At 37.5% G+C, this 19,628-nt stretch overlaps 2 protein-coding genes across 2 annotated transcripts; one reads left to right on the plus strand and one right to left on the minus strand.

The window, feature by feature from the left end:
• The first annotated feature begins 413 nt into the window (after nucleotides 1-413).
• LOC113318151 (probable acyl-CoA dehydrogenase IBR3) lies at nucleotides 414-6,718 on the plus strand. The gene is made up of 17 exons (XM_026566278.1): nucleotides 414-987; nucleotides 1,115-1,264; nucleotides 1,678-1,818; nucleotides 1,917-2,048; nucleotides 2,262-2,438; nucleotides 2,759-2,836; nucleotides 2,990-3,109; nucleotides 3,570-3,668; nucleotides 3,754-3,871; nucleotides 4,163-4,425; nucleotides 4,522-4,710; nucleotides 4,980-5,122; nucleotides 5,286-5,370; nucleotides 5,467-5,676; nucleotides 5,780-5,932; nucleotides 6,070-6,174; nucleotides 6,279-6,718. The coding sequence occupies exons 1-17, from the start codon at nucleotides 853-855 to the stop codon at nucleotides 6,468-6,470; spliced, it is 2,490 nt and encodes an 829-aa protein (XP_026422063.1). The 5' UTR covers nucleotides 414-852; the 3' UTR covers nucleotides 6,471-6,718.
• Nucleotides 6,719-7,684: 966 nt separating this feature from the next.
• LOC113318292 (endoglucanase 17-like) lies at nucleotides 7,685-10,185 on the minus strand. The gene is made up of 7 exons (XM_026566439.1): nucleotides 9,896-10,185; nucleotides 9,587-9,793; nucleotides 9,199-9,492; nucleotides 8,956-9,117; nucleotides 8,765-8,864; nucleotides 8,474-8,637; nucleotides 7,685-8,345 (listed from the first exon to the last, which is right to left on the minus strand). The coding sequence occupies exons 1-7, from the start codon at nucleotides 10,124-10,126 to the stop codon at nucleotides 8,013-8,015; spliced, it is 1,491 nt and encodes a 496-aa protein (XP_026422224.1). The 5' UTR covers nucleotides 10,127-10,185; the 3' UTR covers nucleotides 7,685-8,012.
• Nucleotides 10,186-19,628: the final 9,443 nt, after the last annotated feature.

Here is a 19,628-nt window from a genome sequence, read left to right on the forward strand (position 1 = left end):
CTTGGGGAGTCAGAAGGCTTGATTTATTCCGGTAAATTCGGTTGAAGAGGTGATTTTGATTAACTGGGTGCTCGAGAAGAACTGTTAAATTGTTGCATAATAGCAAGATACTATATGATCCTTAATTTCAGTCATTTTTTCTGTCCATTTTTTGATAGGGGAAAACCGTTTATTAATTCCAGAAAGTTTTTGTGTTCTGATGTGATGGGTGATATTGTTGTTCAACATGTGTGTTTGAAAAAAAACCCAAATATTTCCGTCTTAGAAGTTATTTTGTCTTGGAAAAACTACAGTATGAAGTGCATCAAAAATAAATTGTGTGTAAATGGATGTCATAGACCGAAAATTATTGAACGAGGAATTTGATTTCTTTTAATCGGAACGGTAGGCGCATCGTGCTCGCTTCTATACTAGTTTCCATAAAATCAAGCCTGGCAGATCTGAAATATCAAATCAAGAAGAATCGTGAAGAAATTGGGGAATCAAGCACTGTTTTGGGCAAAAATGAGGCCATGCTATTTGTTTCTATCCAAAGATTCCAAACGCTGGAGGGCCACCTAGATACCGTCTGATCACCTCTCGGCAACTTTGACGGGATTATCTGCCGTAGGTGTAGCATTATGACAGTGTGTGACACTGTCCTATCTGTTAAAGATAAATGTCTCTTAATTATTTTCCCTCGAAAACTCAAACCAATAAATAGAAACAAACAAAATTATTTGTTTTGTTGGATGAATTTTTTGGGCTTCTCTTTCCCGAATTTCCTTCTTTCTCTCTTCTAGTTTCACACTAATTTTCGTGTCGACATTAGGGATTTCATTTTGGGGGAGAAAACACACTAAATTTTCTTCCATGGCGAGTCGTACATCTGATCTTTTAGTTCAATTTCAACCGGACGGCGAGTTGAATCTTAATTCTTTAGGTGAATACGCTAAAGAACATGTTCATGGATTTCCTTCTTCTCCAGTTAAAATCGGTCTAAAACAAGTCAGTAGTTCTCTAATTCTTGTTAATTTTTGATGATTAATTGATAGAATTTGATATAGAATTGGTTTTATTTTACTGAGTTAATGACTTTTGTTGTTGATTTTGTGGGTGAATTTGATTGATGAAGTTTGGATATGGTCAATCGAATCCAACTTATCTAATGGAAGTTAGTTCAACAGAAGGAGGAACAGAAGTTGTTAAAAAGAAATATGTTGTGCGAAAGAAACCTCCTGGGAAATTGCTTCAATCTGCTCATGCTGTAGAAAGAGAATTTCAGGTCATTTTTTTGTGATTTTTTATTTAATTTGAAGCAGATGATGAAATTAGGTAGTTAATAGTTAGTATTTCAGTCCCTTAGAGAAAATATTCATGTTATGGAGGACAATTCTGTTGTTTTCCCGCCTGTTTGCACGGACACACTCAGCAAATGAAGGAATCATGAGATCCCAAACACGCAGTTTGGACTATATCATCCGTATAGTAGCCACCGAAGGTTGATAATGATGGTTCATAGGGCTACAGATAGTGTGTGCTTTTATTTTTATTTACATTTTATGGAATCAATGAAGGTGAATGGTTTTGATTATTGGAATGACGATTGGGTTAGTGCGGAAGTGTTGTATCGAAGACAGGGAAAGGGAAATGGTACTTTGGTAAACTAAAATGTTCAAATTTTTTGAAGTGTCTCAGGTTCTGGAGGCATTAGGTGTTCATACACAAGTTCCTGTTCCGAAGGTGTTTTGTTTGTGTACAGATTCGAGTGTAATAGGAACTCCCTTCTATATTATGGAGTATTTGGAAGGACGGATTTACTTGAATCCCAAGCTACCAGTAAGTGAATTGTTGTTTACTTTAGACGTTTGAAAGTGTTGGGGGACGTTGGCCATGACTGATCTGTACGTTTTAACTGCTAACTTATTTTCGATCAGGGAGTAACCCCGGAGAAGAGAAATGCTATTTATCATGCAACTGCCAAAGCCTTAGCTTCTTTACACAGTGTTAATGTGGACTTGATTGGGTTAGGAAAGTTTGGCCGGAGGAATGACTATTGTAAGCGGCAGGTACGGCATTTATCCTAGCTACTAAAATAATCCTGAAAAGGTTTGTTACTTCTGCATATTATTGTATAGTTTCGTCTCAACATGAAGAACTTGAGGTCCATTTTGGTTTGGTTTTTGAAACCAAAGGAGCTAGAACATGGTAAATCATATATTTTCACATACTAAGGTCATATACCTATGAGTTGAAGTACCTAATGAATGTTTTTTATTCAGGTAGAGAGATGGGGAAAACAGTATATGATTTCAACTAGTGAAGGTAAACCTCCACGTGACCCAAAGATGCTAGAATTGGCTAGCTGGTTACAGCAACATATTCCTCTTGAAGACTCTACTGGAAGTCTAGTTCACGGTGACTTTCGTATTGATAATTTAGTGTTCCATCCTGTTGAGGTATGGCGTTACAGTTTTCTTTCTTTAACCATCTGCAAGATGAAAACTAATACATGCCAACCACTTGTCAATCAGGAGTAGACCCGACTCATGTTTTTGTTGTCCAACCGGAGCTTTAAGTTATTTTATATACATTGAGCTGTAGCAACTCTTAAGCTGCTTTGGATGGTATAAAAAATTTGAGACATGCTGCAGTGCCATATATTCATACAGTGACTATTTTTGTAAGCTTGTAATTGGAATACGTCAGGACTAGAAAGTTCTGTAAGAAAGACAGGAATCCAAATCACAAAAGTTTTAAGGTGTGCATCCTGGTGCAGGATAAAGTGATAGGCATACTTGATTGGGAGTTATCAACTCTTGGGAACCAAATGTGTGATGTTGCATACAGCACTATGGTATGTATTTGAAAACCTCAATTAAAAGACTGGTACAACTCTCACTATTTCTCAATTCGATCTCCTTGCAAGTGTGTTTCTTACTTCTACATTTGTCTGTCCATATTATTAGAGAACAAAATATGAACTGACTAGTGTTTTCCTTCCTGGCAGCCTTACGTTATGGATGTAACAGATGATAACTCAGAATCACCTGGTGGATTCGAGACCACTGGGATTCCTGATGGGATCCCTTCATTAGCAGAATTCCTGGCAGAGTACTGCTCTTTGACTGTAAGTGGCACTACCAACTTGATGTTTCTGAATGGATGGATAGTCACTATTTATTTGTTCAATGGTTTTCGTGTGAGTTGCTGAATTTTCCAAGCAAAATTAAGCACAGTCATTATGATTAATCAATATGGTGCACATGCAAGTAAAGATTAAGATAGCTATTATTTGAGGTTCCACCAAGGTAATGGCAACTCCGAAACATTCACCAATCATGATTGCTGCTTTTTGATACAAGTAAAATAGATTCTGGAGCTGGATCGTTGTGATTGTGAAGAAGTTACATTTTTCTGCTATTGGTTGTACATGAAATTGTTTGGTACCTTTCCCTGCATGCGCGCAATGGAACATACATTTGTTGTTGCTGGCATTCCTTATTGTTTATCGTCCACACTACTTCTTATTCATTTTTATTTCTCAACTCTAAGAGGATCTTAAATTTTTACTATAAATTTGAATTTAGGGAAAGCCATGGCCAGCTGTGGACTGGAAGTTTTATGTCGCCTTGTCCCTGTTCCGTGGTGCATCTATCTATGCTGGGGTGTACAACAGATGGATTCTGGTACTTGTTATCCTTTGCATTTTCAGTATTAGTGTATAACCATGTATGTGCAATTATCCTGAAGTTGTTATCTACTTAATTGTAGGGTAATGCTTCAGGAGGCAAGCGTGCCCAGGTTGCTGGGAAATTAGGAACTATTGTTATAGATTGTGCTTACACATATATCCGCCGAAAATCTGTGCTTCCAGATCACCCTCCTCCTGGTAATTTGATAATTAAATATCATATCTGGTATCTTACTGGTTTAGATACTTTGCTCAGTTAGTTAAAGCAGTGCCGTTAAAGAATATGCAAGTCATCACATTCTCAGTGTACTTTGCTCAGTTAGTTGATTACTTGATTTAAAATCTGAAATTGCACTGTCTTTAAAAATATATGTTCTCCTCTCTGCTTCCGTCCTATCCATTAATCCGGAAGAATGTACAGGTGTTATGGTTGTTTTTAGCACACATGAATTACCAACAGTGGTGTTAATTCTCTTTCCCACTATCCAGGTCGTTTATTTGCAGCAACTAATCCGAAACAATTTGCAACTGAGAGTGAAGGCCTTTCAAAAGACAGTGGGAAATTTGTTCCCAGCCGAAAGATTCTTGAATTGAGAAACAAATTACTGAAGTTCATGGAAAATCGCATATATCCCATGGAAAGTAAATTCAGTGAACTTGCTCAGTCGAACATGCGCTGGACTGTCCATCCAGAGGAGGAGAACTTGAAAGAGCTGGCGAAAAGAGAAGGTCTATGGAACTTGTGGATACCTGTATGTAACTTGGCAGTTAGTTCCTGTAAGATCTATGTTTTAATCCAATGATTATTAAGATGATCTTCAAATCATATTCTTTTGATTAATATGCAGTTGGACAGTGCCGCTAGAGCAAAAAAACTGCTTTTTGATAACGCAGAACGCACCCCTGGGAATGGAAACAATCTTTTTGGTGCCGGGCTTTCTAACCTCGAGTATGGTTACCTTTGTGAGATCATGGGACGTTCTGTTTGGGCCCCGCAGGTGTTTAACTGTGGTGCACCCGATACTGGAAACATGGAGGTAAATATTTCTACGAGGTTGTTAGGTCTTCGTGCTTTCTACTTTTTTTTTTTTTTTTGTAATAATTCATATGTATATACACAAGATGTTGTAGAAAACCTTAGCAGCAAAGGTATTAATAAGCTAAAGAACGTGGAATTGTCTTGGTGTATTTCTTTTGTCCATGGAGTGTTTTTTACTTTTTTGTATTGGTACTTCTTCTTGAGAATCTCTTGTCCTATCTGTCTTTATGATGATTTAGCTGGTAACTGTTTCCCCCCTCCTTCTAGGTATTGCTGCGTTATGGAACTAAAGAACAACAACAAGAGTGGCTTATTCCTTTGCTGGAGGGTAAAATCCGCTCCGCATTTGCGATGACGGAACCACAAGTAGCATCTTCTGATGCCACCAACATTGAGTGCTCAATTTCAAGGTAAGTCTATAAAGTACTTGGGTTCAGAAGAAGTTATCTTACTGCGTCTGAATTCATTTAAGTTAGGTTGTTGCAAATTTTCTGCAGAGTCAAGTTACTGCTGATTCCAAAATAACTTAGTTTATTTGGTTGTGGAGTTCTTGAATTTGAAATTATTCTGCAGGCAAGGAGACTCGTACATCATAAACGGTACCAAGTGGTGGACAAGTGGAGCAATGGATCCTAGGTGCAGATTACTAATAGTTATGGTCAGTCGTACTTCTGTGAAGATCCATTAATTTATAGTGACTCTGTCTCCATTTTGTTCCCCGTTTTTTAACTTGAAAAGCTTTGAACATGTGCAGGGAAAAACAGATTTCAATGCAGCTAAACATAAACAACAGTCCATGATCTTAGTAGATATGAAAACTCCAGGAGTTCATGTGAAGAGACCACTGATGGTATTTGGTTTTGATGATGCCCCTCACGGACATGCGGAGTTAGTATTTGAAAATGTCCGAGTTCCAGCCAACAATATTCTGCTAGGGGAAGGTCGTGGATTTGAAATTGCTCAGGTAAAGGCTAATAGATTCTACTTTGTGAAGATTTATTTTATTGCGTTGCAGCAACTAGATATGTACCACATTTTTCTGGATCTCATGTATGTAAGCATTACAGGGTAGGTTGGGACCAGGAAGGCTTCACCATTGTATGAGGCTGATAGGTGCCGCAGAACGAGGAATGCAGATAATGGCCCAAAGGGCTCTTCAAAGGAGAGTGTTCGGGAAATTGATTGCAGAACAAGGTTCCTTCTTGTCTGATATGGCTAAGGTAAAACTTGATAAGTTACTGATACAAAAAAGACAAATTCTGGATTAATTGCATATCAGCACATTCGACGTGCAGCTATGATGAAAAATGTTGTGATATGTAACAATTTAATTTTCTCTATTAAAATGGCTCTGCAGTGTCGAGTGGAGCTGGAGAAGACAAGATTATTAGTTTTGGAAGCAGCAGACCAGCTCGACCGGCTTGGAAATAAAAAAGCCCGTGGAATCCTTGCAATGGCCAAGGTAGTCTCTTTCTAAAAGTCACATTGTTGGAGACCTTTCATGTAGTTATTTTAGGTTGTCCATAAATTTTAAGCCACGGTTATCTTATTGTTGGAACCGAGTAGGTTGCAGCTCCCAATATGGCCCTCGAAGTACTTGATAGGGCAATACAAGTTCATGGTGGTGCTGGTGTATCATCTGACACTGTTCTTGCTCACCTTTGGGTAACAGCTAGGACGTTGAGAATTGCTGATGGACCAGATGAAGTTCACTTAGGCACCATCGCCAAGTTAGAACTCCAACGGGCTAAGCTATAGATAAGTAGTCTCAAAATTCTCGAAAATGTAATAAAACGCATGACGAAATAGAGAAATAACCCATGCAGAATAAAAAAATCATGTACACATTAAACCCCTAGTATGTATAAGAGACGCATGTGCAACTGCTCTCTGGTAAGGGGAATAAATATGAGCCGCAATTTCTTACTTAAAATAAGTTGGATAACAGTATTATGTCCCAGTTGATCATCATCAACGCTAGTTTTCTTTTCTTTTGGAAAACACTATTATTAGATGTCCAGCGTAGGTGCCTTTGAGTGGGTCTCTTTAAAGGGCAAAGTGCCATTTTTTACAATGGATAAGATTGTTCCCTTTAAACCCTTATAAGTAATAATGATCGAGAACTAGTTGGTGTTTTAAAAATTGGGAAAATGCAGTCTTTTTAACAACTTCTCTTCAAGTAAAGCACATCTTCATGAGTGATAAAACTCCTAGCCGTCATCAACATAAAAATATCTAGAAAGGTTCTACGAATGCATCTTATGGGGAACAATGCAATCCCAGGCAGCCGCACCACCGGCAGTATTCAAGCCTATCAAGAAACCAGGTACCCCATGTTCAAGCTAGCTCACGAGAACAAAGGTCCCTCAACCACCACCACTACCCGAGAATGAAAGATGTGAAATAAGAATGTCTTGTTGTCCCTAGAATTCCTTTGTCTTCCTTCCCATGTTATGCCTCTCCCTTTCTCTCTCAAAAATGACAATCAATCTTTTTCATTTCTGCTTCTTCTCAGTCTTTAGTTTACTTGCAACCAACTACCCTATCTACTACTTTATTATCTAGCTAGCTAGTTTTGTTTACTTAGGCTTTCTTTTTCTTACCGACTCTACATCCTGACACATCTCAGAGCTTTGACCCTAGCTCGCAAGCAAGCATGTCCTTCTCACTCCCCATGTGTTGCGTTCCCATCTCATTATCCATCCGTCAGAATATTAAACTCAAACAAGTTACCTACTTTAATTAGTACTTGCGTACTAGTTTTCACTAGTAACTAAAATTACTAAAAACAAAAACAATTGCTTTAATAACACTTTGTTTCGGGTGCCTTGGGCAGTGTTATTAAACCCTAGAATCTTACGACAAAACCCATTTTCTAATGGAAACGAGTAGATTCAGATTTGAACTACTCAAGCCAAAATCACAACTTCCAACACCTTCTAGTTCTACTGCTACAAGTGGACGCAAAGAAGAACACAATGCAATCATAATTTCATCGTTATATTAAATAACAAGACAAGAAGCTGCAAATTACACATGAAATCCATTCCCGGCAACGGCAAAGAGAAGTACATAAAGATTGTTTTCTAGAGCTATATAAACCTTGGGTTTTAGGCCCTTTAGGAAACCATTAAACAACACTATTTTTTGTCATAATAAAATAAAACTCCCTAATTAACAACCCATAATAACAGCTAGCTTAGTTTAATGATTTGACATTACTATTTTATAAGATTATAGTAACACTCATGAGGGTTTAGGGTAATTTCTTTTTGACCCTTTTTCTTCTACTGCTTCTGACTAGAGTTGACCAAAAGAGTGAGCCAGATAAGCTAAAGAACCAACCAAAGGAGCATTCATGTAAGTGGATGGTTCAGATTGTTCGTAATCAGTCCTAATATCTGGGAATTGATCGCGCAAATCAGGTCCACCAACAATAGCACCAACATGGACATTAGGGTTGGGCGAGTTTGTGTTTAAGAAACTGAATCCTGCTGAGCATTGGATCTTCTCTGGATGTGATGATTTAGACGGTATAGATGCCCCTCTGTGATGAATTCTTTGTGGGTATTTGTTTCCATATCCCACCATATACGACATCTTCAGTGGATTGTTTCCCAAAAGGTAGTCCACCTATACAAGCGCACAGTAGCAAAACATTATAATCCTACGCTAAAATACGCCGAAGAAAAGGATAAAAATCATACACAAGAAAGAATGAAAACAAAAGGATGGCAAACTGAAAACAACTGAAAACTTACTTGTTTCTTGGCAAGGGTTCTGATTTTCCTGGGTGAAAATGTGGTACCACCGCAGGTAACAACTTTGTGTGATTTTGTCAAGTACTTGGCGTATGTTAGCAGGAGGAATGAAGTAGATGTAACATACTGCATGTTGCTATCACTCAATTTGTATAGTAAACCACCTAAAAAAACATGAAAACTAGCCGTTAAAATCAAACCAAAAAAAAAAGAAAAACATAGATACCCCTGTAAAGGAAGAGAGATGGGAAAAATCCAGAGAGTGAGAGAGCATAGAGGGAGAGGGGGGACCTGGGGTGTATTTTGAGGAACCAGGCATGAGAGAACATATGAAACTATCTGCATGACCTTTGAAATCAGCTAGAGATTGAACTTTTGAAACCAGAAATGCCTGAAAATCAAAATTATTTGCATTTTGTTAACTAATTGGTGAAGAAATTAGTGAGGAAAAAAAAAGTCAAGATTGAGTTGAAAATAAGGACCTTGGAAAGAAGAATCCTAGCACCAACATGTTTATTATCCCAACCAAATACATTATCATAATCATCAGCACCAAGATTGACACCATTTGTGTGAATGTAATTCAAATATGTTGGTTTCTTTGTTGCTTTCTGTAACCAAGCTGCTCCCCACAACAATTCATCCTGATTAATTTACAAAACCAAAAATTAGATTCAAAACATCAACAGATTTTTAAGAACAAAAAAATTGCAAATGTTACTTACATGATAGCCAGAAAAGGAACAGTAAAAAGGGCAAACATCTTTATGAAGACCAGTACTGTAAGTTCCTCTGTATTTATCAGCAAATGCAAACACCATTTGAGCTCTTTTGAGAAGAACTTTTGAGTAATTAGGATCACATTTCCTAAACACTAGAGAAGCAGCAGCAAGAGCAGCAGCAGTTTCACCAGCAACATCAGAACCAGGGTTGTTTTTGTCAACTTTGTAAACAGATCTTGCTGTGTCCATATCTTCTGGTCTTTCCCAACAAGCATGATCTTTGTTTGCATCACCAACCTGCATTATTACATGGAACCGTTAATTAGAACCTAAAACACTTGCATATTTCAACTAATCAAATCATTTCAAAAGGGTTGTCAAGAAATGAAACCTGAACATAAATGGTGCCGGGATGAGCAGTAGCTTTAAGAAGATAATCAGAACCCCATTTAATGGCGTTTCTTGAATTTTGTAACTCACTCTTCATCAACCCACCAAATTCAAGAACACTCCATGAGAGCATAGTAGTTGTGAAAGCCATTGGTAAACCAAACTTCACATTGTCCCCTGCATCATAATATCCTCCAACTAAATCAACCTGCAACAAAAAGAAAAAGGAAGAAAAAAGTTAGTTCTTACTGAACCAAAATGTAGTGAGTAAATGATGAAAAGTTAAGGAGTTTCATGAGTTGTAGTTTACATTCAAGGCTGACCCATCAGAGAGACCAGAGTCTTTTCTCCATGGAACTCTGTGATTAGCAGGGAGCTTTCCTGATCTTTGTCCTTCAAAGAACAGGATTGATTTAGTGAGTGCATCTCTGTAGTTGTGAGAAGCAACACGTTTCTTGTGGTATGTAGCATCACAGAGTGAGAAACAGATGAAGAAACATAGCATGATCATAACACAAGAAGAAAAAACAGAGGAACCCATTTTCAGCTACTCTATTCTCTCCTCTCTCTCTCTCTCCTTGGGTGTGAACTGTGGAATCTGTGATAGAGAGAAGGTTCATTTATAAGCACTACTCCTCTCTTAAAAGATCCCTGCTTTGCTACTAATTAACCTCGAGTTTTTAGGGTCACTCGAAAGGATTTAGAGGCCAATAATAAAACAAAAAAGGTCATTCAAAGGGAAAATGTAGCCAGCCCTTATCTCGCGTAATTCGTAATGGCGAAATTACCCTTATATATTCGGAGGATATGATAACATTGTTATCCTCCGATTTCAATCGGAAGCCAAAATATTTCCCAGACTTCCGATTGTGGTCGGTGCAGTATTAGAATGATTTTTGTTTCATTTTTTCATTTCTTTTGCATTTGTGAGTTATTAGAGTTATAGAGAAGAGGTTGAAGGAAAAAAGGGAAAAACCATTTTTTTCACTATAAAAATGGATGGATATGAAGAAGAAGGTGAGAATCATGACGAAGAACAAAATGTTGAGGGTTCACGACCGTTTAGAGAAGACGATTTGGGGTATATGTTGAATGATCCAAACTTTTGTGGAGAGGAAAACCTAGACGACCCTTTCATGGAAGAAAATGGAGAATCGCATGATATTGAAGCTAACGATGCATGTAAAACACAGGTATTGTGTTAAGAAACTAAAATACTCGATTTGCATGGTTTGTGTGCTTTTGTAAACAAGAAAAACCGATTATTGCATGCATTGAATGCCATGAACTACCCAGATTCGGTAGATAATTTGTAGATTAAACTTACGAATATAACACACTGAGTACCAAATATGTATATTCGGTAGTTCCAAGATACTAGTTTACTGCCGAATATGAGAAAAACCCCAAACTGGTTTTCCAAAAATATCTACATTCGGTAGTTATGTAGAGTTATTTACCTCTGAATGGCCCCAAAAACGAATTCCTTGGAAAATTTCAAAACTCAGTATTCTTATCCTTTACAATCGGTAATAGTTTAACATTATTTGACTGCCGAATATAACAGTGGCCTCAAAATAAAATTTCCGAAAACTTGAAAATCGGATGTTTATCGATTAAAGTTATCTCCCGGTTATTTATATTCGGCTGGTTTACTATATATTTTAGCTTCCGATTATATCATTTTTTGCACTCAGTAAACTGTGTACATTCATTTGCATAAATCGGGTGTTTTGGGTAACCGATAGGATTCTGAATATAAAGTATTCGAAAGTTTGACTTATTTAATGACCTCCGATTATATCATTTTTTTCACTCAGTAAACTGTGTACATTCATTTGCATAGATCGGGTGTTTTGGGTAACCGATAGGATTCCGAATATAGAATATTCGGAAGTTTGACTTATTTAATAACCTCTGATTATTGTATAATAATTTGTTGCTTTCATATGCAGGCCGTTGAAGAGTTTGTTGATGACTTTTATTTGAGGCCCGACACTTCCCTATACTATGCAAACGATTTGGTATACTCATTACTACTTTTTTCTTTTTTTCAAAATTTATATGTTAAATGGTTATGCTTATTAGATTTGTTTTTTTTATGCACGTTTATACATTTGGAAGTAAGAAGGAGGCAAAGGAATGGCTTATGAACAAGGCAAAAGATAACATGTGCGTGGTATTTCAAAATAATCATGTTAGTGACACTCGATTTGAAATGATTTGTGAGCGAGGTGGGACGCGAAAGAGTCACGAGGGAAAGAATAGTAAGTACATACGGAAGACGAATAGGAAATACCGAAGCAATACCAAGAAGATAGAATGTATAAAGGTAAAGAGTATAAAATGTATAAAGTTGATAACGGTTGTCACAACCATGATGATCCGTTGGATTTAATTGGACATGTAATGGTTGCCAAGTTAAAACCACATCAAATGCAGACGGTGAGGTCTATGCGGATCCAAAAAGCGAGTGCGATCTTAAGTAAAATAAAGGCGGACGATCCCGACAACTTGTCTTCTTTGTCTACAATTAAGTCGGCCCTAGCTACGATCAAAAGGACTGATTGGGATGGTAGAACGGTCATGCAACAATCGGAGTGGTTAGCGGAGTTACACAGCTACACCTTGAGAAGGGAAGAAAATGATGGTATAGTGGTTCGTATTTTCTTGGCACATCCCGAAATGATCCAATTGGCTCAATGCTTTCATCAAATTTTGTTGATAGATGCTACTTATAAGACAAACAAGTATAATATGCCGTTGTTGAACATTGCTTGCCATACTTCGGACAAAAACACGTTTACGATTGCATGGGGTTTAATGGATCATGAGAACAATGTGAGTTTCATTTGGATGTTGGAGACGTTGAGGTCCATTTATAACGGTGATAATTTTCCAAGGGTTATTGTAACGGATAACGATCAAGGCTTAATGCATGCAATAGCGGTAGTGTTTCCGGAAGCCCAAAACTTGCAATGTACGTGGCACATTCAATGCAATCTCAAAACCAATTGCCATCATCATTTCCAAGCTAAAAGACCAAGGAAGGGTACCAAGAGGTCAAAGGAAGAGGATGAGCGCATTAGGAAATTAACCTTGGAAGAACGTAAGGAAGAGGATAGGCTATTTGAAGAAAAGTGGAAGGAGGATGGAATAATTTGGAAAATGTTCATGAAAGCATGGGACAAAATCGTTTGGTCGATGACCGAGGAAATTTACCAATGTAACTTGAAGAAATTTGAGGATGAATACGGCACGGATTACCCAAAACCGGTTGAGTATTGTAAAACACAATGGTTAACGATTAAGGAGAGGTTTGTGTTTGCATGGACATATGAATATCGTAACTTCAAGAACGAGGCGACAAGCATTGCGGAGGGGTCTCATGGTCGACTAAAGAAAATACTAATTGGTAGTCAAAATGGAGTTGTGTCGATCCAAGAAGCAATCCATGAATTCACCAATCGTGATCTCGTAAAGATTAGGAAATGTATGCAATTTAGTGTACACCAATTCCCGATGGAACATATTAAGGAAAAATTGCTTCTAAGGCGAGTTGTTCATAAAGTTTCAAGATGGGGAATAAATCGCATGATGAAACAATTGAAGTTATATAAAACTTATGATGACGAGAATACGGTTTGTGTTTGCAAGGATATGATAGGTATTGGACTCCCATGTCGTCATAAGTTGGGTAGGTATGTTGAAGTGATTGACATCGATGATATTCACCCATTTTGGAAGCAATTAAGTTTCACTCCGAACACCCCGGTAGTTGATGGTCCGTCTTTCTTCGAGTCGGAATTGTATGCACGAATAGCCGAGCGTTACGCTACATCAAACGGCACCAAAAAGCAATATTGATGCATAATTTGGAGGAAGCCCTTCACCCTTGTTTAAGGGAGGTTGATGAACCTATTAAGCAAAAGAACACTGGTAGGCCGAACACCGAAGTGTCGAGGACCATCCAAAGAAAAGAGTTGAAGGAGTATTTGTCTAATAAAAGAATATTGTCTAGGCACGAGTGTTCGGAAGCCGAATTTGAAGATGAGCCGGAACCTAAGAAAAGAGGTCGTCCAAGAAATGATCAAAGTGGACCAACCACCGGACAAGTAAGGCCAAAGATCTCTACAGATCCTTCTCAAGTAAGTCAACCCAATGTTGTCGAAGAAGTTGTTGAGCAAATGAACGCCTCGCAACAAACCCAACCAATGGAAATTCTTACTATAAAAGAGGACAAAGGTACTCTTCGTTGCCCTAGAGATCTTAATGGAAGACCAAATCGATCCACATATACAATATACAAAGAGTATTTGGAACAACTCCCTCCACTTATCATTCCATTTGTTTTGTCGACCGACGAGGTTGATGGGGATGGAAATTGTGGGTTTCACGTTGCTACGGAACAAATGGGTTACTTTAGAGAGGCGGATATCGAAGATGTCACCCAATGCCAATATTTAAGAAATAAGATGGCGGTACAACTAGTGAAGGACAAGGGTTTTTATATGGAGATGATGAGGCGAGGAGATAGATACGACAAAGAACAAGAGTTCAAAGACTTAGTTGCGCGTGTGAAGTGTCGAAAGGGATTGAAGACAATCGGATCCAAGTATTGGATGACAATGCCTAAATTTGGATATCTCCTAGCGGACGTTTTGAATTGCGTGGTACATTTCTTCGTTCCTCCTATGTATGGACTTAGCATGACGTTTGCACCCACAAGAACGGCTTGCGACGAGTCGGTTAAAGATAGAAGAATCGTAATGGCATTTGTGAATGAAATGCATTTTATCGGTTTAAGAGTAAAGAAAGATTGTCCGTTACCTCCGTTGAGTAAGTGGCACGATTACTTCCCGATGAACCATTGCAAGGATTGGGTGAAACAATATGAGTCCAACATGGTTGATTGGGATCGTGTTATGGACAACAACTTTCCCGCTGAGTTACTCGAATTGATCCCCTCGGATGATGACGATGTTTGATCGTTTTTTTTCGAGGCACGATTATAATTTTTTTTGAAACTATGTAATCGGAACAACAGTATTATAACACTTCAATACGATTAATCATATTCGGGAATTCCATATTTTATCAAACCGCCGATTAATATTAAAAATTTGAATTTACAGCACTCAAACATCACATGTTATTCTTTTTTCCCAGTCCGAGATGCAACAATCAACGCGGCTTCGAAATGTAGAAACGACTCTCCTCTCCACTTGGAATAAGCATCTTGTGCCGCAAACCTGTCGTCTCTGTGCCTAGCAAGAATACGGTTGTACTCGGTGCACAATTTTATAACATGGTGCACCCTTGAAGAAACATGGGATGGTTCATAATTGTGGCGTGGCTTCTTGTACTTACCAACAAAAGGACCCAATGAAACGTTAATCCAAAATATACGATCGTCCTGCTGTTCTTTGGGTAGATCTTTCACAATGTAATAATTTTTTATCCATTCGGTCTCTTCCTCAACTTGTTTTAATCTTTCTCTATGATGGAATTGTTCTTGACCTCGCTTCTTAGCCTTGATTTCCTCTTCCTCCTCCTCCGTTGCCACTAACGATGGTTTAATTTTTTTGGGTTGTTTGTTCCTTTTTTGTATTTCTTCTTCCCTTGCTGCAATTGATGTAGTTGTTCGCTTGCATCTTCGAAGTATGTTGTCGATTGATGATGGACTTGCCATTGAAAAGGTTTTTCATTCAGATTTGTTACTCAATAATAACTGAGAGGGGTTACCCTCCTTATATAGATTAGAGTTCCAACGGATCTAATTTTTGAAAATATGGCCGTTGAGGTGATATCGTTGAGGTTTCTGAAAATATGGCCGTTGAGGTTTCCTGAATATGGCCGTTGAGGTTTCGTATCATTGGTGCACTACAATCGGTTGTTAAGATACACGTATTCCCTCCGAATAAGACATTCGGTGGCAACTTAAATTCTTATCTACCGATTAAGTTGGTATTTCTAACACGACTATATTATTCGGAGGATAATTGTTTTGTAAAGTCCCGAATGTACGATGGCCCAAAAATCAGAATTTGGGAAAACTTATACTTTTCAAATTTTGAAATTGAAATAATCGGAAGTATAATTAGTTACCCAAACATCCGAATATGGGTGTCTAACATTCTATATTGGCCCTTGGAACCACCTAGAGCCAAGGCGTGGTTTGTTTTGAACTTGCTATATTAGGAGGATAATTGTTTTGTAAAGTCCCGAATGTACGATGACCCAAAAATCAGAATTTGGGAAAAACTTATACTTTTCAAATTTTGAAATTGAAATAATCGGAAGTATAATTAGTTACCCAAACTTCCGAATATGGGCTGTCTAACATTCTATATTGGCCCTTGGAACCACCTAGAGCCAAGGCGTGGTTTGTTTTTGAACTTGCTATATTCGGAGGATAATTGTTTTGTAAAGTCCCGAATGTACGATGGCCCAAAAATCAGAATTTGGAAAACTTATACTTTTCGAATTTTGAAATTGAAATAATCGGAAGTATAATTAGTTACCCAAACTTCCGAATATGGGCTGTCTAACATTCTATATTGGCCCTTGGAACCACCTAGATCCAAGGCGTGGTTTGTTTTGAACTTGCTATATTCGGAGGATAATTGTTTTGTAAAGTCCCGAATGTACGATGACCCAAAAATCAGAATTTGGAAAAACTTAACTTTTCAAATTTTGAAATTGAAATAATCGGAAGTATAATTAGTTACCCAAACTTCCGAATATGGGCTGTCTAACATTCTATATTGGCCCTTGGAACCACCTAGAGCCAAGGCGTGGTTTGTTTTGAACTTGCTATATTCGGAGGATAATTGTTTTGTAAAGTCCCGAATGTACGATGGCCCAAAAATCAGAATTTGGGAAAAACTTATACTTTTCAAATTTTGAAATTGAAATAATCGGAAGTATAATTAGTTACCCAAACTTCCGAATATGGGATGTCTAACATTCTATATTGGCCCTTGGAACCACCTAGAGCCAAGGCGTGGTTTGTTTTGAACTTGCTATATTCGGAGGATAAATGTTTTGTAAAGTCCCGAATGTACGATGGCCCAAAAATCAGAATTTGGGAAAAACTTATACTTTTCAAATTTTGAAATTGAAATAATCGGAAGTATAATTAGTTACCCAAACTTCCGAATATGGGTTGTCTAACATTCTATATTGGCCCTTGGAACCACCTAGAGCCAAGGCGTGGTTTGTTTTGAACTTGCTATATTCGGAGGATAATTGTTTTGTAAAGTCCCGAATGTACGATGTCCCAAAAATCAGAATTTGGGAAAAACTTATACTTTTCAAATTTTGAAATTGAAATAATCGGAAGTATATAACATTATATTGTCTTCCGAATAAATACTGGCCCAAAAATGGGATTTTTCCTATATCAGAAATTTTGAGATTTTTTCAATATATATATATATATATATTCGGTAGTGAGTGTACTTCCGAATACTGTGTGTCTACTTAAATATATTCGGGAGCCAAAAAATTCATTAAACTACCGATTATTACCAGTTTGTATCCAGGAAGATATGACCAACAATATTCGGCCGATAACCATCAAATATTTCTCCCGAATACTGTCGATGTTCTTGAGAAATGAAGAACACGACTACATTCGGAAGTAAAGGAGCATGAATATCCCCCGAATCTGGATAAATAACCGAAAACCCTAGAATTATTTTTTCTCGATTCGTCGAATTAAAGCGAAATAAACCCCAAATATGATAGATTCTTACCTAATTTGGGCCATTTGACTTTGGAGTGGAAATTTTTTTTTTCTTCCACAATCGGAAGATAATAGGAAACTGGAAGAAAAAGAGTTGAAATGAGTAGAATTGTTTTTGATTTGGTTTTTATACAGTTTTACCATAAGGGCATTTATGTAACTTCAATATCATATAGGGTACCCCTTAACTAGAGTCTTTGGCTGGGTATAAATTGATGGCCCCTAAATCCTTTGGGGTGGCCCCTAAAAACGCCATGCTAATTAACACCCCCTCAAAAGTCTCGAAAGCTCTAGTCAAGAGTCAAGACCGAAAGGGTCAAGGGGGTTTATGGATTAATTGTATTTATTGTATTTTTCCTTTGTGTACGAAATTTGTCAATCTAAGATCTAAGCATTTGTTGTTATCTAATAAGGTACCTATTAAAGACAAAGTAATAGCCCGTAATAAGAATATATTCACGTGTCAGGAAAGATGTTTAAATTTGGGATTAAGAGAAGATTAAGCAGTTTAGGATTTTGATTATGAGGGACAAATGCATGTTATAGTTTGATTAAGAGCATGTTAGAGGGTTTGATTGTGATAAAATGAAAGCATGTTAAGAATAATTGTGGTTGCATGATACCTTAAAAGCTTGTCATTGGCCAGCTCTAGATATGGGTAAGTGAGCAAATAGGTACCAAAAAAATATGCGAAACAACTTTAGTTACTGTGAGCTGTTTGAATAAAAGGTGATAGATTGAGAAAGAATTTCAAACAGACAAAAGTATGAGAATTATTGAGAATTATGAGACATTAACCATGTTGATGATGAGAGAAAAAGCCATTAGCGCTTAACTGGAGACTGATTATTGGGGTCTAAAGCAATACGACATAGTTAGGGCATGTGTATGAACCCTTTGTGGGGCCTTTAGCAATGGTAGGTTCCTACCTCATACATGAGCTTCTTGTCTGGTATTGATTGAGCTCCTTTTGATATTAATTTTGTTTCTGAGTTTCGGTTTCAAACTGATTGATTGGCAATGGCATTCAACTAGAGAAGAGAAGAACCAAGAAAGGGTTATCAAAGACCCATACAAGTTCTGGAATGAGCTCTTAAATCAAAGAGATAAGGAGGAAGAGAGGAATGAAATGGAAACTATGTACAAACCCCACTGCAGAAAGTACCAATTCATTGCCATACAAATATTTAAACTTTTATGGGTACATATCCATATGGGTCGTAAAATTATGGTGATGGCCTTAAAAAGCTACTATGCTGCACTTTGACTGTTATCTTCTCTCAACACTATGCAACAATCAAGCTTGTGACATTTTATGTCACTGGCGCCGCACAGACTCTATACTGTACACATTTATTTCACAACATTTTTGGCACAATCATTATCAGTAATCAGTCTATCTATCGCCCAATAAGAATAGTTGAGATTACAGGTATACGTGCTTTTTCTTTTTCTTTATAGTCAAAGCCTTTTTGGCCTATTCCTATGCACATGCCAAAATCTGATGTTTGGCATATATGCATTCATAATGGGTATGCCAAACTGCCAAACGTGTATGTCTATATGTCAGAAATAACATATAGGCATACACGATGGAGTTTCCAGCGAGTGATCGAGTTTCGACCGCTCGTTGGCACAACATCGCTCGCTAATTTGATTATCGCTCAGTAGTTCCTCATCCAACGGCTACTATTTTTCCCTACTATAAATACCAATTTCAAACCAATTTTAACTCACACCAGAATTTCTAAATCTCTCTAAAATTTCTCAATCAGTCTCTCAATCTTATTCAAATCTAAAACAATTCAGTCCTTCTTTACGATTATTTATTTCTTGTAATATGGATTCCCAATCTCAAAGTCAAGGCAAAGGTAAAAAAACCAGAGTTCGTGGTGCAAAATACAACATGATAGAAGATGAATGTATTTGTCGTAATTATGTTTTTTTTACCCAAGATTGTATTGATGGTGCACAACAACATGGTAACACCATGTGGGAAAATATATTTCGTAAATATGAAGAACAAACCATGAACATCAATTCTCGTGATCCAAAAGGATTGGCAGAACACTTCATTGTAATCAACAGGGAAGTAGCCGCTTATGTTGCATTGATAATGCAAGCCAATAGAGGAGGCAAGGAGAGTGGTCAGGTGGATGTTGATTTTGAAAGACAGGTTCGTACAGATTGGCAGCGAAAACATGGTAAACAGTTCTCTTACGAAAGTTGTTATCATATTTGAAGGTGTTGAACAAATATAATCCATATTTCTTAGCAAGTAATCAACAAGTAC

Source organism: Papaver somniferum, chromosome 10, assembly GCF_003573695.1.
Source record: "Papaver somniferum cultivar HN1 chromosome 10, ASM357369v1, whole genome shotgun sequence".
Taxonomy (NCBI): domain Eukaryota; kingdom Viridiplantae; phylum Streptophyta; class Magnoliopsida; order Ranunculales; family Papaveraceae; genus Papaver; species Papaver somniferum.

Coding starts and splice junctions, on each gene's coding strand:
- LOC113318292 (XM_026566439.1), bottom strand. CDS start 10,126: ATGGGTTCCTCTGTTTTTTCTTCTTGTGTTATGATCATGCTATGTTTC. Junction 9,493..9,586: donor CCGGCACCATTTATGTTCAG/GTTTCATTTCTT, acceptor GTAATAATGCAG/GTTGGTGATGCAAACAAAGA. Junction 8,346..8,473: donor GAACCCTTGCCAAGAAACAA/GTAAGTTTTCAG, acceptor GCGCTTGTATAG/GTGGACTACCTTTTGGGAAA.
- LOC113318151 (XM_026566278.1), top strand. CDS start 853: ATGGCGAGTCGTACATCTGATCTTTTAGTTCAATTTCAACCGGACGGC. Junction 988..1,114: donor TTAAAATCGGTCTAAAACAA/GTCAGTAGTTCT, acceptor TGATTGATGAAG/TTTGGATATGGTCAATCGAA. Junction 2,049..2,261: donor ATGACTATTGTAAGCGGCAG/GTACGGCATTTA, acceptor TTTTTTATTCAG/GTAGAGAGATGGGGAAAACA.